The sequence below is a fragment of the Myxine glutinosa genome, chromosome 1 (assembly GCF_964187855.1).
Source record: "Myxine glutinosa chromosome 1, kmMyxGlut1.1, whole genome shotgun sequence".
Lineage (NCBI taxonomy): Eukaryota > Metazoa > Chordata > Myxini > Myxiniformes > Myxinidae > Myxine > Myxine glutinosa.
Genome location: NC_136261.1, coordinates 6,756,803 through 6,775,912, shown reverse-complemented (window position 1 = coordinate 6,775,912; position 19,110 = coordinate 6,756,803). Strand labels below are relative to the sequence as shown.

Sequence of the window (19,110 nt, the reverse complement as noted above, 5' to 3'; positions counted from 1 at the left end):
GTGCTCGGCAGCAGTAGCGGAAAACTCTGGAACTGCCGGATAACAAAGTCAAATATTTTTCTTCTGAATATTTGAATACAGTATTTCCAAAACATTTTGATCCCAAATTTTACTTTTTTTAAACTCAACTGGACTATGTCCAGCTGTGTTTTTGTCGACACCCAGTGTCTGTCTGTCTGTCTGTCGTCTGTAAACACTTCGACGTCTATGCTCTAAAAGTCACAAATATTGATTAAATTTGATGAAACTTGTTATGCAGCATCTTTAAGACGTAAACTATTTTGGGATTGCATTTGGGCGTTGCACGCCAAAAATATGGGCGCGGCAGGGCGGCCATATTGAAAATCAATTTTTGTCATATATTTTTAGCACATATAAACTATATAGTTTGTGGTTCTATGATGCATATTCTAACCATATTGATATAGACCAGTTGAGTTCAGGTTCCCTGGAACCTCTAGTTTGGAGAAAGCGGATTTTCAGAGAAACGGCATTACATTGGAATGGAATTCATCTGTACTTCCTCCAATATATGCAAGCAACACAAACTGCTCTCACCTACCACCTCTTCCCCCTCCCGCATCCCCTTCCTCCAACCATTGATGGGTTGTGCTCCTTCTTGAAAGCATTCATGAAAATGAATGTCGACATTATTGGGAGTTTATTCATGAAAATAAATGTGACATGCTTGGGAGTTTATTTATCTTTGTTTATGGTACCAATGAAAGTATTTACATCATGAAATTCTTTGGAACTGTTAGATTTCCAAAATTGGCTGACAGGATGGTCCAGACTCTAGAGGTACACACACTCACCTCTATCTGTCTAGCCTGAGTCCAAATGCTGACCCAGGTGGTATAAATTGTCAGCCGGTGTCTCAAGTTGAGTGATTCATCAATGTGTGTGCCGTCCCTCGGATGGATGTTGAACGGGCGGGCGTCCAGTCTGCCAGCATTCATTGGTGGACGTTAAGGATCCCATGATGCCCCTCGTAAAGAGTCGGCGAGTTATCGCCATCACCGTGAAGAAATTCCAAATTCCTGCCTGAACGAGCAGAGGCCTGCATCAGCGGCACAGCCAAGCCCTCAGCCACTGATGCTACCCCACAGCCTAGTGCTGCACATGAATGAAGAGGAATTTCCAAAATGAATGCTTGTTTTGAAAACTACACTTTGTGTCACCTGCACACTCTTTAATCAAAGGGACGTGCCCGTTGAGTGGGTATACATGTCACCTTCAGCTTGCATCAATTCCTGGGCTTGATGACCTGAGGCCAGAACCTGTGGACTCCACTCTGACATCGAACACCGAAGGAGCACCTGTGTATAATTTGACCACACACACTACAAACGAGACTTCCAATACTGCACGGGTAAGTACTGTAAGTGTTGTAAATGTCGGAGTTTGTGGGGGGGGGGGGGGGGGGTGGTCTTTGTAAAACGGACGTGTTCGAAATTACAAAATATTAGGACTGTCTCGACTCTAGAATGATGGATGCATACAGGTCAGATTGCAGAACAAACCATCACCCAGTAAAAAGGTGGGACTTTTGATCCTTCTGATAAGGCAGTGTTGAGAGAACTGTAATGTGATTGTTGGGTGGGACTGTTGATTGTACAATCACCACATTTTTGCATCTTATGTTGAGAAACGTTGAAGAGTATACCAAAAACCACCGTTTAGAAGCCATTTTTCCCCGCAAAGCGGGGGTTGGCCTTTTCGGGGACCGTGGTTGTTGTTGCTTTTTGGTCCCCTATTTGAAGCAATGTTTTACGGCCGGATGCCCTTCCTGACGCCAACCCTTTTTGCCGCCTTTAACGACAAACAGGGAATTACCAGTGAACTGGTACTCAATTAGCCGACCTCGGAAGGATGACAGGCTGAGTCAACCCCCCTGGCGTTAATTCAGTGATCGACCGGGATTCGAACCCAGGATCCTTGGATCCTAAGCTGGCACCCTAGCCGCTAGCCCAACACCAGGGACTTAGTAGAGTATAAAAATAAAAAAAACCACCATTAGAGGCCATTTTTCCCCGCAAAGCGGGGGTTGGCCTTTTTCGGGAACCGTGGTTGTTGTTGTTTTTCGGTCCCCTATTTGAAGCAATGTTTTACGGCCGGATGCCCTTCCTGACGCCAACCCTTTTTGCCGCCTTTAACGACAAACAGGGAATTACCAGTGAACTGGTACTCAATTAGCCGACCTTGGAAGGATGACAGGCTGAGTCAACCCCCCTGGCGTTAATTCAGCGATCGACCGGGATTCGAACCCAGGATCCTTGGATCCTAAGCCGGCACCCTAGCCGCTAGCCCAACACCAGGGATTAGTACAGGACTTAGTAGAGTATAATGTAACATAATTAGAAACAAACCAATTAAGGATCTTAATTGTTCGGGTCATTTATATTTGGAAACGAACCATTTCAATGAGATGTTGGACTCCTTCCTGATTGGGAAGCAACCATGGAACCAGAGAAGGGTTGCATGTTAATTCTGGTGCAGTGGAAGGAACTGGACAACCAGAGAAGGATTGCATGTTAATTCTGGTGCAGTGGAAGGAACAGAACAACCAGAGAAGGATTGCATGTTAATTCTGGTGCAGTGGAAGGAACAGAACAACCAGAGAGGGATTGCATGTTAATTCTGGTGCAGTGGAAGGAACAGAACAACCAGAGAAGGATTGCATGTTAATTCTGGTGCAGTGGAAGGAACAGAACAACCAGAGAGGGATTGCATGTTAATTCTAGTGCAGTGGAAGGAACTGGACAACCAGAGAAGGATTGCATGTTAATTCTGGTGCAGTGGAAGGAACTGGACAACCAGAGAAGGATTGCATGTTAATTCTAGTGCAGTGGAAGGAACTGGACAACCAGAGAAGGATTGCATGTTAATTCTGGTGCAGTGGAAGGAACAGAACAACCAGAGAAGGATTGCATGTTAATTCTGGTGCAGTGGAAGGAACTGGACAACCAGAGAAGGATTGCATGTTAATTCTGGTGCAGTGGAAGGAACTGGACAACCAGAGAAGGATTGCATGTTAATTCTAGTGCAGTGGAAGGAACTGGACAACCAGAGAAGGATTGCATGTTAATTCTGGTGCAGTGGAAGGAACAGAACAACCAGAGAAGGATTGCATGTTAATTCTGGTGCAGTGGAAGGAACTGGACAACCAGAGAAGGATTGCATGTTAATTCTGGTGCAGTGGAAGGAACTGGACAACCAGAGAAGGATTGCATGTTAATTCTGGTGCAGTGGAAGGAACAGAACAACCAGAGAAGGATTATATGTTAATTCTGGTGCATTGGTCGTGACCCTGGAGGCAGAGGAGAAAGCCATGTTAACTATACTGCATTGGTAGTGACCTTGGAGGCAGAGGAGGAAGCCATGTTAACTATACTGCATTGGTAGTGACCCTGGAAGCAGAGGAGGAAGCCATGTTAACTATACTGCATTGGTAGTGACCTTGGAGGCAGAGGAGGAAGCCATGTTAACTATACTGCATTGGGAGTGACCCTGGAGGCAGAGGAGAAAGCCATGTTAACTATACTGCATTGGTAGTGACCCTGGAGGCAGAGGAGGAAGCCATGTTAACTATACTGCATTGGTAGTGACCTTGGAGGCAGAGGAGGAAGCCATGTTAACTATACTGCATTGGTAGTGACCCTGAAGGCAGAGGAGGAAGCCATGTTAACTATACTGCATTGGTAGTGACCCTGGAGGCAGAGGAGAAAGCCATGTTAACTATACTGCATTGGTAGTGACCTTGGAGGCAGAGAAGGCTATGCTAAACCATGTTAACCATCTCATATCTTCCCCATTCAAAACCATGATCTTTTCTCCCCCCGCTAATCCATCCCAAACTCACCTCCTTCAAATTCCCTGTTTTCTTTCCTGAAAGTCCCTGTAGTGTCCATCTTGTGTATCCCGTGTACACCGCCCCAGCCCTTTCCCTTCCACAGATCTCCTGATGTCCTTGTTCCCCACCCACTTTTGTTGTACTCCCCCCTCTCAGCCCCTCTTGTCTCCTACTCACTCTGTTATATGTTATGTGCGTTAGCTCTTCTATGAGCCTCGACACAGTATACCAAAGAAAGGAAAATCCATAGGAAACCATACTGGGCACAGAACACCTACGTGAATGCACCTGACTAGGGTCGCTGGTCTAATGCGAGTGAGCCCAGCACACCATCACGTACGCTGGGTGCTATTTTCACTTTCGGTCAAAGAACGCAAAGTCCACACAGCCGTGATTGTGTTCTTTAAATATTAATCAAACTTACTTTTTTAACAGAAACGAAGAGACACTCATAGCTGTCCTGCCAATTTGACTTGGACAGGTGCACAACGTCACCGCAATCCCCCGCCACACATTACTAACCGCTTAATCAAGGTAAACAATAAATTATTTTGAATGAAGCCCATTCGGCCTCATTATTAAGGGATGGGACGTGTCTTCCATACAGAACATTAACATGCATTCCAAATCGTGCATCTGTCATCTTGAATGGCACAGTTACCTGATGGTGACCTCACGTGCAGTGGAATGGTATTCAAGCCAATTCAGGTCTACAAGGTTTAATCGGGTGTTCCGGTCAATCGTAGCCACGTTGTCTCGAGGGGTGGATTGAATTGGTGTCATTGCCATTTTAGTTTCTCGTTTTGAGATCTGCATATTGCGAACACTCGCATGTTCATTCCAGAGGTAGATCTGCGTTATTGGTATTTGGTGGAACTGCATTTTTGGTATTTGGTGGATCTGCATTATTGGTATTTGCTGGATATGAGTTAGTGGTATTTGGTGGATCTGTGTTATTGGTATTTGGTGAATCTGCGTTATTGGTATTTGATAGATCTGCTTTATTGGTATTTGGTGGATTCTGCCTTATTGGTATTTGGTGGATTCTGCGTTATTGGTATTTGGTGGATTCTGTGTTATTGGTATTTTGTGGATCTGTGTTATTGGTATTTTGTGGATCTGTGTTATTGGTATTCGCTGGATCTGGGTTATTGGTATTTGGTGGATCTGGGTTATTGGTATTTGGAAGATCTGCGTTATTGGTATTTGGTGATTCTGCGTTATTGGTATTTGGTGAATCTGCGTTATTGGTATTGAGTGGATTCTGCCTTATTGGTATTTGGTGGATCTGTGTCATTGGTATTTGGTGGATCTGTGTTATTGGTATTTGGTGAATCTGCATTGTTGGTATTTGGTGGATTCTGCATTATTGGTAGTTGGTGGATCTGCATTATTGGTAGTTGGTGGATTCTGCATTATTGGTATTTGGTGGATCTGCATTATTGGCATTTGGTGGATTCTGCATTATTGGCATTTGGTGGATTTTGCGTTATTGGTATTTGGTGGATTCTGCGTTATTGGTATTTGGTGGATTCTGCGTTATTGGTATTTGGTGGATTCTGCGTTATTGGTATTTGCAGGAGTGCAGCAGCAGCAGAGCTGGGTGAAAGGTTGCTTGTACACCTTTTCACTGCCTTGTTATATTATAATGACTGAATACCACAAATCACAAGGTACAGGAACTGAATGAATGCCTTTGTGGTTGAGATCCATTGTGACCACTGTGTAAATGAAGTGGCTGCAGAGCTCCTTCAGTTTGAATGTTAAGGAAGAGGTTGTGTGGATCATTTTCAGCAAAACGATGAAAAGCTGTGACCAACCGTTGCTAACGCAAATATTTATCACTAGCCGAAACCCGTGGAACATCCACGGAAGGGAGGATGTGGTGTATGGATAGAGTGTACCATTATGGATGGCATAGGGGATTTGCTTGTCCGAGTAAGAGTTAGGAAGAAAGATGAGAATGAAGAGTGCATATATGAACAACGATTGCCGACACCGGCGCAAATGCATGCTCTGGATTGTCCACTCAGTGGACGGCTTGCTTTTGCCTTCGCCCAGCAGACGCCAATACGATGGCGTCGTAAGATGGCGTCGTATCGGCAGTTAATCGGATGCTTTTGGGCCCCAACGTCGGCTAATTCAGATTTTTCGAGTATGGCTGTACGTGATAAACAAAGAGCGCGGTTCGTAGATCGTAAATCCATTAGTGCTGTGGGCATCGGGTCACTGGGTGCGGCGTAAAAGGGATAACAAAGTCGAGTCCTTACGCTATTATTATATAGATTCTTGGCTCCTTTTCTGGTGGCAGATATGGAGACTTTAATATCCACATGTGTTTGGTGGTGATGGTGGTTGTTGCAGAGATCTGATGTGGTTGGAGAGGATTCCCCTGCAGCAGAAAACGTGGTCACCGTGGCCAGAGATGCTCGTTATGCTCGCTATCTGAAGATGCTGCAAGTGGTAGGTGTTCCGACATGCTGTGCATTGTGCGGAAGTACAATATTATGTGGTGGTGCGGAATGCTGAGCCGATGAAATGCATTAGCTTCCCTTTGATGAAGCCCCAATATACTTGTACCAGGGCAATTATATGTTCGTTGTTATTATTATTGCCAAATAATACCAATATTATTATTGCTGTTAATATTATTGGTATTAATTAATATATGCATTATCAATTAATATATACATTATTAATTAATATATGCTTTGTTGCAATGTTATCTTTTTCTTTTTTTTCCTTTTTTGTAATTAGAATGCCATGGAAGGCCTACTACTTTCGTTATGATCTGATCATAACGTAACTTTGCACAAAAACGATCATAACTTAACTTTGCACAAAAACTGGCGCACATTTAGAAACATGAGATTTCTTCAGAACTATTTGTAGGTGACTAGCCGAATCAGCTCAGGAGATCATAACGATCATTTCATGCCCCCCACACACACACACACACACACACACACACACACACACACACACACACACACACACACACACACACACACACACACACACACACACACACACACACACACACACACACACACACCCTTTTTCCCCCCTTTTTTTTTTGTAAACAAGATCGAGGCTCATGAAAGAGCTAACATCAATCACAAAAAAGACAAACGGACACACAAAACGTACAATAAAGGGAGCGGGAGACAAGATGGGGAGAGAGAGGTGAGCACACAAGTACAACAGCAGAGAACAGGGACATCGGAAGATCTGTGGGAGGGAGAGGGCTTGGAGGGAGGAGGCATGGGAGGGCGGGGCGGGGGGGGGGGGTGGGAGGGAAAGGTATAAAACACATGCACACTGCTAGAACTTCCAGGAGAGAAAGAAGTCGGGATTTCCAAAAAAAAAAAAAAATGGATCTGGGGTGAATTAATGGGGGTAGAAGAGCTTCATCTTTTTTATAGTCGATTATACTTCATCATTTATAGTCGATTCTTCACCATTGAGTGATAGGGCTGAAACTTATTTATAGCACAATATCTTAAAAAGTTCTGGACGGATTCGGACGAAACTTGGTGGACAAGTTGGGTGTGTGAAAAGGACAGAATAACTATATTTTGGTGATCCGGATCTGGCTAGTTGAATTTATTAAGTGATTCTTCACCAATGAGCAATAGGGCTAAAAATGACATACCATATAGCATGATATATCAAAAAGTTGTGGCCGACTTGTGACAAAACTAGGTGGATGAGTTGGTTAGGTGAAAAGAACAAACGAATTCGATTTTTTTAATGTAGGTCCGGATCCAGATCCGGACTATCAGTGGGATACAAAAGGTAACTGGTCGGCCTGGCGGAAGTTTCGCCCTACCGAGTGCCGTTGTAGTTATTAATGCTTTAACTTGAGAGCAGTTATATTGGGAGTTTCCCTCCTTGGTGTATAGATATCTATCATTCTTATGTTAAGATGAAGACGGTAGAGGTTTAATCCCTTGTTCTGGTTTGTACACCATCTGGTTGTGCTGAACACCCTTCCTCATGCTGAGTGTTTCACCATCCTTGTTAACATCTGACCCATGACCCTGTTGCATCTGTGCGAATGTGTCTACATTAGGGTGTGCCTCTCATGGCTATCAGAAACAAGATGATCACGGAAGGGTTGGACCCCAATCTATTACAGTGAGTTTTAAACCTTGCCCTTTCATTACCACGTGTGATAAATCCGAAACATTACCTCCTTTATACCACGTGACTGGTCACAGACTGCGTTAAAATTACTCTTGTTATTGTTTTCAACGTCCATGTTTGTTCTCACATTAAACACAACAACAACAACAACAACAACAACAACAACAGGCATTTTAAGGCCATTTTCCCTGCTAGAGCGGGGGTTAGCCTTGTGGTCCCCATGACAATCTTCTCCATTTTGCCCTATTTTCTGCATCTCTCCTTGTTAACCCCCTTGCCCGCATTTCTTCTTCCACCACCTTTAGCCAAGTATTTCTCGGTCTTCCTCGTCCTCTACATTCATTTCCATCACTCTTCTCAACCAGTCACTTTCATCCTTCCTCAACACATGACCAAACCATCTCAACCTGTTTCTCTTCACAGCATCCATCACAGGCTCTATTCCCATCATCTTTCGCAATTCATCATTTGTCTTCCTCTCTCTCAGCGATACTCCACTCATCCACCGAACCATTCACATTTCCACCCTTTCCAGCCTTCGTTGCTGCTCTACGTTCATTACCCATGTCTCGCTCCCATAAATCAGAACACTTCTCACACATGCAGCATACACCTTTCCCTTCAGCTTCAATTAAACACAACAACATCCTCCGGTAATAACTACATCCCGCTATCACTGCCGGAGATGGTCCACCAGGTGGTTGGTGTATGTGTTGTCGACACCCATTCTCCTCCACGATTACCTATGCATTGTCTCTGTGTAGGACCCCAGATGCCCCTGTCCCATCTGGAGGGGAAAGCATAAAATCGGAACCTGCACCTGAAGTCAGCGACTCCGACAGTGAAGATTCTCTCAGTGATTGATACTTGAAGAGAGGATGATGAAGCTAGCTCAAAAGCCCTCACGTACGAGATTGGAGCATCAGTCGACCACGTTCCGTAACTCACCGAGACCGGTCACCCACCTAGCTCTGTGGTTCGGCTAAGTGGTTGCACTCCAGTGGTTCTAATGCTCTACTAACCCAATGATGGCCGATCTCTTTCGTCCAGATTCATCGATGTATTGAATTGCAGAGTTTGTACTGCTAATTAATATACACATGAGCTCCCAGGTGATCTACAGGTAAGACGTATTAAGTTGAAGTGACCCAAAAGTGACCTCAATTTTCAATTTCACTTCACCAATACCACGTTGTGAATGGAGAATTATTATTCTGATTTGCTGAAAGCTCATAATGTGATTGGTTTATTGCCAGGATGGCATATTTGATTTATTGCCAGAAATGGCAGGTGAATTAGTACATCAGGATTGAATGAGGATGCAAGAAATCCTTACTCGTGGAAGTTTTTCTGTCCTTGTAGAGATCTTTTTTATATATTAAAAACATGTTTATTGATTTGGGAAACACACAAGCCACAAATACCATGCCTTCACCAGACCCAGGTGTAGTTGGCCCGATGGGTTCCTCTCGAGTACAGGTTTGCACCTGTTCTGAGAAGTCTTTACAGTATTTTATTTTCTATTTCACTGACCAGTTGTTTGCATACATGTTGAACCTTAAACTGTGCTGATTCACGATAATACAAGTTGATTTTGATTTTGAGTTTGTGGAAGTTCCTGGATCTCACACATATACACCACACACCACACAACACACAACACACACACATTAGGTACCGTGACTGAATGTAATTGTGAGAAATACTGTTGTTTATTAAACCTTTCCCCAGCGATACCATTTTTTGCTGATCCAGGTACGTACATGTGTCATGATGTCCTTCCTTTGTACACCCTGCAGGACAGTCTTCCTGAGGGTCAGACCATGTTGTCCCATACACATGAAATACATAGTAATGATGGTGAAGCTATATTGAACCCTCTCATCCACACTCTATGAGGGGGTTGGGGGGGCAGGGTTGGTTCAATAACCTGCAAGTTACCACTTAAACCTCTCATTTTACCATGCAGGCTACCACCTTTTTTTTTCTTCTTTTTTTTGATACAGAATTGCTCATGTAAGGGCTAAAAAAAAAAAAAAGAGCTTACCACTTCAACCTATTTTCCCATGCTGGTTCCCACTTGAACCTCTTATTTTACCATGCAGGTTACCAGTTGAACCTATTTTACCATGCCGGTTCCCACTTAAACCTCTTATTTTACCATGCAGGCTACCACCCATTTATTTATTTTTTTGCATACAGAATCGAGGCTCATCGAGGAGCATGAAAAAAAAGTAAGAGCTTACCACTTAAACCTGTATTATCATGCTCATTCCCACTTAAACCTCCTATTTTACCATGCAGGTGACCACGTAGGACAGATTGTTTTCCGTTGTTGGGTCCCACTAAACCCTGTTAGTTTACCATGTAGGTTACCCACTTCCATTATTTTAATGCTTTGATCGAAAGGGTATTGATGAAAATCCTGAATATAATATATGTTTTAAAATTAAACCTTATCAACCAGGCAGGTCCTGTGTGGTGTAAAACTCTTTTAAAGATGGTGGTGCCTTCTCAAAGCTCGAACGGCACTCGGTAGGGTGCATAGTCTCATCCCAAACATAAATACCATCGCTAACTGAACATGCTGCTATTACGGCCCATATACCCTTATCATGTATGGCACCCTATTATGTCACGTACATTGCCATTATCCATACATGGCTTTATTGATTGATTAGACTACACTGGTCGACAAAATCGAACATTCTTCTCTCATGAAAGATGTGAATGCCCTTTTCTAGACCTGTTTTGCATGCTGATTTCACGTCTGGTTTTCGTGAAGAGACTGATGAAATTTCAAGGCTTATTGCCCTACATGGCACTAACCTTTCAAATATCACAAACGTCTGCGTGCTGGAAAACCAAAATCGGATTTAGAATCTACGACCCAAGAGCTATCTAGCCAAGCTATAATTATATCTGATGAAAATGACTTGTTGGTCATTTTGCGCAAATCAAGTTATTAGGATATTGAAGGACCACTTTTGCGCACATCAAAGGTAAATTGCATCAATGAAGTTGAATATGAAAACTATTTCAAAACTACAATGCTTTCAGAAAGTATTCACCCTCCTTCACTGTTTCACCTTTCACTGTCACACCCTCCTTCACTACAGTCTGATTTTAAAATGGATTAACTGATTTTTTTTGTCACTGACCTACACATAATACCCCATAATGTCAAAGTGGAGTTCCTTTTTTCTTTTTTTTTTACAAGATAATTAAAAATTAAATGCAGAAATGTCTAATTTACAAAAGTATTCAACCCCCTGAGTCAATACTTTGTAGAAGCACATTTGGCAGGTTACAGCTTCGAGTGTTCTTGGGTATGTCTGTATCAGCTTTGCACATCTGGATTTGGGGAGTTTCTCCCGTTCTTCCTTGTATATTTTCTCAAGCTGTGTCAAGTTGGATATGGAGCGTTGGTGAACAGGAATCTAAACATCGGTAAATCCCTCTATCCTCACAAGTCTCTCCGTTCCTGCCGCTGAAAATCATCCTCATAGCATGAGGCTGCCCCCCCCCCCCCCCCCCACACACACACACACACACACCACACACCACACACCACACACCCACACACACGAATTGCACGTACACATGCCCAATTATGGTTTATACACGTTTGGCTTTGGTTTTGGTTTTGCTTTGCCATGTTTTATTTTGTTTTGCGTGACTCACATGCTGTGTATTGTATGTACAGTCGTGGCCAAAAATATTGGCACCCTTGCACTTTTTTCAAATAATGCACCATTTCTTCCAGGAATTAAAAAATATATTGGTATCCACATTTGTATTTCTTTGGTTTGCAGCAGCACAAAACAAAAAAAGCTGAAAAAATTACTAAATCTTAGCTTATTCCACACAGAAATCTTAAAACGGCCCAGACAATATTATTGGCACCTTTTAGAAGTTGTTAGAAATAATTAGATTTCAAGCAGGTGATTCTCCTTTACTTTGGAATTGAACTCACCTTTGGTGAGTTGCAGGTGCCTGCAATATAAAAATCACTCATTCAACCAGTTTGAAAAGGAGTTATTCTGCTGTTTTGTGTCGCTGTGTGTACCAAAATGAGCATGGAGAAAAGAAAGAAAACCAGAGAATTGTCTGAGGAGGTCAGACACAAGATTGTAGCCAAGCATGGACAATCTCAAGGCTACAAGTCCATCTCCAGAGACCGTGATGTTCCTGTGTCCACCGTACGCAATGTTTTCAGGAAGTTTAAGGCCCATGGCACTGTAACCAACCTCCCAGGATGTGGTCACAAGAGAAAACTTGATCGAAGATTGCAGCGAAGGATTGTTCGAATGGAGGAGAAAGCACCTCGATCAACTGCCAAACAGATTCAAGCTGACCTTCAGACAGAAGGTACGACAGTTTCAACTCGCACCATCCATCACCAACTCGATGAAAGGGGGTTCTATGGTTGGAGCCCCAGGAGGACCCCACTGCTGAGAGAGAGACATAAGAAAGCCTGACTGGAGTTTTCCAAAACACACCTAAACAAACCAAAATCCTTCTGGGACAATGTGCTGTGCACAGATGAGACCAAATTAGAGCTTTAAAAAAAAAAAATCACATCATCTCTATGTTTACAGAAAACAAAATGAAGTCTTCAAAGAAAAGAACACCTTACTACCATCAAACATGGAGGAGGTTCAGTGATGTTTTGGGGTTGCTGTGCTGCCTCTGGCACTGAGTTCCTTGAATGTGTGCATGGCATCATGAATACAGGAGATTACCAAGGCATTTTGGAGCACACTGTTCAACCCAGTGTCAGAAAGCTGGGTCTCCGTCGAAGGTCATGGGTCTTGCAGCAGGACAATGACCCCAACACACTTCAAAAAGCACCCAGGAATGGTTCAAGACAAAACGCTGGACTGTTCTGAAGTGGCCAGCAATGAGTCCAGATCTATATCCCATTGACCACCTGTGGGGAGATCTGTAAACAGCAGTTGGGAGAAGGTACCCTTCAAATCTGGGAGAACTGGAGCGGTTTGCACAAGAAGAATGGGCCAAACTGCCAGTAGAGAGGTGTAGGAAGCTCATTCATGGCTATAAGAAGCGCTTGACGACAGCTATTTTCTCCAAAGGCCGTGATACCAAATATTAAATCTACGGTGTCAATAATTTTGTCAATGCCATTTCTTTTTATTTTCTGATTTAAAAGGACATATCAAGTTCTGAGTCAAAAACAAAGGTTCTGTAATATTAACAGTGAAATAAAGAATTGTGGAGACCAAATTTTGAATTGTGAAGACCATCCCACCACCTCATTCTTTTGTCCATTTCAACTTATTTTTGGAGAAAATTGTGAGTTATTTGAAAAAAGTGCAAGGGTGCCAATATTTTTGGCCACGACTGTATTTTTATGCGTTATATACACATTGTGCACATGTTGTATTGTATACACACATGTTGTGCGTGACATGTACATTGGTGTGTTGTGTACACGTGTCTTGTGCATATGACATTGCACACACACACACACACACACACACACACACACACACACACACACACACACACACGAAGTTGGATACATTGAGACCTGGGAGAGCTCGGTTCCACCTTCTGAAACCCACATTTGGAGACGACAACTAACGACACACAAAGGTGGATACTTCGAGACACCACAGGCGTTGAAATAGTCTCGCGACGTCTTTATGGCGAGATGAATAAGATGTGGAGAAATGAAAACCACAGCATCCCATGAAATATACACACGTCACACAAACCACAATGTATTATCGATTTGGCCCCAACTACCATTTATGTGCAATGCCTAACTGTTTGAACCCCATGCAATCGTCCCAGCAACCCATCACGTCACTCAAACATGCAGCCCCCTATCGCAACGTCACACTAGCCCACCACCTCACTCGAACCACCTCATATTTAACCATCCCACCACCTCACTCTAACCAGCTCATATTTAACCATCCCACCACCTCACTCGAACCATCTCATATTTAACCATCCCATCACCTCACTCTAACCAGCTCATATTTAACCATCCCACCACCTCACTCAAACCACCTCATATTTAACCATCCCACCACCTCACTCTAACCACCTCATATTTAACCATCCCACCACCTCACTCTAACCACCTCATATTTAACAATCCCACCACCTCATATTTAACCATCCCACCACCTCACTCTAACCAGCTCATATTTAACCATCCCACCACCTCTCTATCCACCTCGTATTTAACCATCCCACCACCTCTCTATCCACCTCGTATTTAACCATCCCACCATCTCACTCTAACCAGCTCATATTTAACCATCCCACCACCTCACTCTAACCACCTCGTATTTAACCATCCCACCACCTCACTCTAACCACCTCATATTTAACCATCCCACCACCTCACTCTAACCACCTCATATTTAACCATCCCACCACCTCACTCTAACCACCTCATATTTAACCATCCCACCACCTCACTCTAACCAGCTCATATTTAACCATCCCACCACCTCTCTATCCACCTCGTATTTAACCATCCCACCATCTCACTCTAACCAGCTCATATTTAACCATCCCACCACCTCACTCTAACCACCTCATATTTAACCATCCCACCACCTCTCTAACCAGCTCATATTTAACCATCCCACCACCTCACTCTATCCACCTTGTATTTAACCATCCCACCACCTCTCTAACCACCTCATATTTAACCATCCCACCACCTCTCTAACCAGCTCATATTTAACCATCCCACCACCTCTCTAACCACCTCATATTTAACCATCCCACCACCTCTCTAACCACCTCATATTTAACCATCCCACCACCTCTCTAACCAGCTCATATTTAACCATCCCACCACCTCACTCTATCCACCTCGTATTTAACCATCCCACCACCTCTCTAACCACCTCATATTTAACCATCCCACCACCTCTCTATCCACCTCGTATTTAACCATCCCACCATCTCACTCTAACCAGCTCATATTTAACCATCCCACCACCTCACTCTATCCACCTCATATTTAACCATCCCACCACCTCTCTAACCAGCTCATATTTAACCATCCCACCACCTCACTCTATCCACCTCGTATTTAACCATCCCACCACCTCTCTAACCACCTCGTATTTAACCATCCCACCACCTCACTCTAACCACCTCATATTTAACCATCCCACCACCTCACTCTAACCAGCTCATATTTAACCATCCCACCACCTCACTCTATCCACCTCGTATTTAACCATCCCACCACCTCTCTAACCACCTCATATTTAACCATCCCACCACCTCACTCTAACCACCTCATATTTAACCATCCCACCACCTCACTCTAACCAGCTCATATTTAACCATCCCACCACCTCTCTATCCACCTCGTATTTAACCATCCCACCACCTCACTCTCACCACCTCATATTTAAGCATCCTTTCTCTTCTGGCCATTATCTCTGGCACCTTTTGAGTTCGGAAGCTGATATTTGGACATGCCAATGACCAAGTGATTTGGCTGTAAAGGATATTTTTGATTCATTGATTAAACAATGAATCGATTAGTTATTTAATTATTCGATTAACGACTCGATTACTTAATTTTTTGAAAGGTACAGATTCCAATGAAATGATGGTGGTTTATGTATTCTCTTAGTCAATTGATTAATTATTTAATTTTTAGGGTTATTATTTATTTATTTTCATTATTAATCGTTTATTTATTTTCTTTCTCATCTGGCCATTATCTCAGGCACCTTTTGAGGTAGGAAGCTAATATTTGGACATGACATTGACCAATTGATTTGGCTGTAAAGGGTATTTTTACTTGCAAAATCGAAGATTTTAAAAGTATATTGGTCGGTTGCATTTGTGTTTGTCTGTTTGTCTTTGTCACCGGCCTACAGGTCACAATTCTAAACCGATCGTCACGAAACTTCAAGTGGTATGTCGTCCCAATTGAGAATCCTCTTCATTTTGAGGTCGAAGGTCATCTGGAGGTCAAATTTCTAAAATCGCCATTTTAAATCCGATTGACTTGAAAATTGAATAGCATTTGTATATTGTCACTAAATTGGGAAACATACTATTTTAGAGGTCAAAAGGTCAAAGGTCAACTCAAGGTCAAACTTCCAAAATCAACACTTTCCATCTGAAAAACCCATTTTTATCTGCTTGACTTGAAAATTGAACAGCATTTGCATATCGAATCACTAAATAGGGAAGCCAACTATTTTTGAGGTCAAAGGTCAACTCAAGGTCAACCTTCCAAAATCATAATTTTTCATCTGAAAAATCGTCACTTTTCTTCCTATTGACCCGACCCTTGATCAAGATTGTCAATTTTAATCTTGATGAAATGGACAATTTGCTGTATCAATGGAGAAAAAAAAATTCTTGGGGAGGGGGGCGGATTTTACAAGTACGTATCATGCATGCTCTGCATGACGTCTTCTTGTTTATTTGTCTGTTTGTCACCGGCCTTCAGGTCACAATTCTAAACCGATCGTCACGAATACTTGCCCACAGGTCACAATTTTAAACCGGTCTTCACGAAACTTTACTACATGGTAGAGTTCGTGGTCCGACAAAATCCTATATATTTTGGGGTCAAGAGGTCAACATAGGCCAAAGGTCAACCACTGTTTTCAAATTACTAAAATCCTCAACTTTCATCTGACTTGAAATTTGAATATGATATACAAATCGGCAAACTGAATTCAACCACCAACTATTTTTGAGATTAGCATAGGCCAAAAGGTCAACATAGGCCAAAGGTCAACAACCATTTCAAATTTCTAAAATCCTCAATTTTCATCCGATTGACTTGAAATTTGAATAGGATATACATAAAGGCAAACGGAATTCAACCACAAACTATTTTTGAGATCAACATAGGCCAAAAGGTCAACATAGGCAAAGGTCAACCTTTTTTTTTTTTAATTTCTAAAATACTCAATTTCCATCCAATTGACTTGAAATCTGAATAGGATATACATGTCGGCGAACTGAATTCAACCACCATCTTTTTTTGAGATCAGCATGGGCCAAAAGGTCAACATCGGCCAAAGGTCAACCACTTTTTTCTAATTTTTAAAATCCTTAATTTTCATCCAATTGACTTGAAATTTGAATAGGATATACATATTGGCAAACTGAATTCAACCACCAACTATTTTTGAGATCAGCATAGACCAAAAGGTCAAAATAGGCCAAAGGTGAACCACTTTTTTCAAATTTCTAAAAGCCTCAATTTTCATCCGATTGTCTTGAAATTTGAATTGGATTTTCATGTCAGCTAACTGAATTCAACCACCAATTTTATTTAAGACGTCAAAAGGATGCTCCACTGAGTGCCATGCTACTTTGTTTTGCCATGTGTCACTCCATGAGTGATTTTTCATCTTTGTTTGTTTGTTTGTCACGGCCTACAGGTCACAATTTTCAACCGATCTTCACGAAACTTCACCAAATGGTAGAGTTGGTTAAAAGCAAGAAGCCTATTGTTTTTGGGGTCAATAGGTCAAAAGGTCAATAGGCCAAAGGTCACCATAGGCCAAATTTCTAAAACCCTCAATTTTCATCCGATTGACATGAAATTTGAAGAGGACTTGCATATCTGGTCAATGAATTCAACCACGTATTATATTTTAGGTAAACATGGGCCAAAAGGTCAACATAGGCCGAATTTCTAAAACTACCACTTTTCATCCAATTGACTTGAAATTTGAAGAGGACTTGCATATCTGGTCACTGAATTCAACCACCAACTATTTTTGAGGTCAACATAGGCCAAAAGGTCAACATAGGCCAAAAGGTCAACATAGGCCAAAAGGTCAACATAGGCCAAATTTCTAAAATCCTCAATTTTCATCCAATTGACTTGAAATTTGAAGAGGACTTGCATATCTGGTCACTGAATTCAACCACCAAGAATATTTGAGGTCAACATAGGCCAAATTTCTAAAATCCTCAATTTTCATCCAATTGACTTGAAATTTGAAGAGAACTTGCATATCTGGTCACTGAATTCAAGCACCAAGTATTTTTGAGGTCAACATAGGCCATAAGGTCAACATATGCCAAAAGGTCAACATAGGCCACATTTCTAAAATCCTCAATTTTCATCCAATTGACTTGAAATTTGAAGAGAACTTGCATATCTGGTCACTGAATTCAACCACCAAGTATTTTTGAGGTCAACATAGGCCATAAGGTCAACATATGCCAAAAGGTCAACATAGGCCACATTTCTAAAATCCTCAATTTTCATTTGATTGACCTGAAATTTGAAGAGGATTTACATATATGGTCACTGAATTCAACCACCAACTATTTTTGAGGTCAACATAGGCCAAAAGGTCAACATAGGCCAGGTTTTTTAAATCCTCAATTTTCATCCGATTGACTTGAAAATTGAACAGCATTTGCACATCGTCACTAAATAGGGAAACTAACTATTTTTGAGGTCAAAAGGTGAACTCAAGGTCAACCTTCCAAAATCATCATTTTTCATCTGAAAAATCGTCACTTTTCTTCCTATAGACCCGAGTTTTGATCAAGATTGTCAATTTGAATCTTGATGAAATGGACAATTTGCTGTATCAATGGAATTTTTTTTTCTTCGGGGTGGGGGGCGGATTTTGCAAGTATCGTGCTCCGCATGACGTCTTCTTGTTTTCTTGTTTGTTTGTCCGGGCGATATCTCAGCCATCATTTGAGCTAGGAAGCTGAAATTTGGGCACAATAGTGAGCAAGTACTTTGTCAAGTACGGTATTTATTTGTTTTTTGATAAATCAATTGATTGATTAGTTAATTATTATCGATTAATTAAGTACTTATTTATTTCCTTTCTCTTCTGGGCATTATCTCAGGCACCTTTTGAGTTAGGAAACTGATATTTGGACATGACAGTGACCAAGTGATGTGGCTATAAAGGATATTTTTGATTTGATTGGTCGATTAATGACTTAATTTTTTTTTTTGGTTACACATTCAGATGAAACGGTGGTGGTTTAGGTATTCTCTTAGCCAATTGATTATTCACTAAATAATTAAATAATTAATCATTTATTTATTTTCCTTCTCATCTGGGCAATATCTCAGGCACCTTTTGAGCTATGAA

The 19,110-nt window shown here is 41.9% G+C and overlaps 1 protein-coding gene across 2 annotated transcripts in view; it reads left to right on the top strand.

Annotated features, from left to right (window-relative positions):
• Positions 1-9,743, top strand: part of WASHC3 (WASH complex subunit 3) — a 29,252-nt gene extending 19,509 nt beyond the window's left edge. For both annotated transcript variants that reach the window (XM_068106807.2, XM_068106814.2), the window contains 4 exons: positions 1,241-1,372; positions 6,218-6,316; positions 7,929-7,993; positions 8,767-9,743. In XM_068106807.2, coding sequence (XP_067962908.2) covers positions 1,241-1,372; positions 6,218-6,316; positions 7,929-7,993; positions 8,767-8,866 — 396 coding nt within the window. In that variant the 3' untranslated portion in view covers positions 8,867-9,743. The remainder of the gene's footprint in view (positions 1-1,240; positions 1,373-6,217; positions 6,317-7,928; positions 7,994-8,766) is intronic.
• Positions 9,744-19,110: the final 9,367 nt, after the last annotated feature.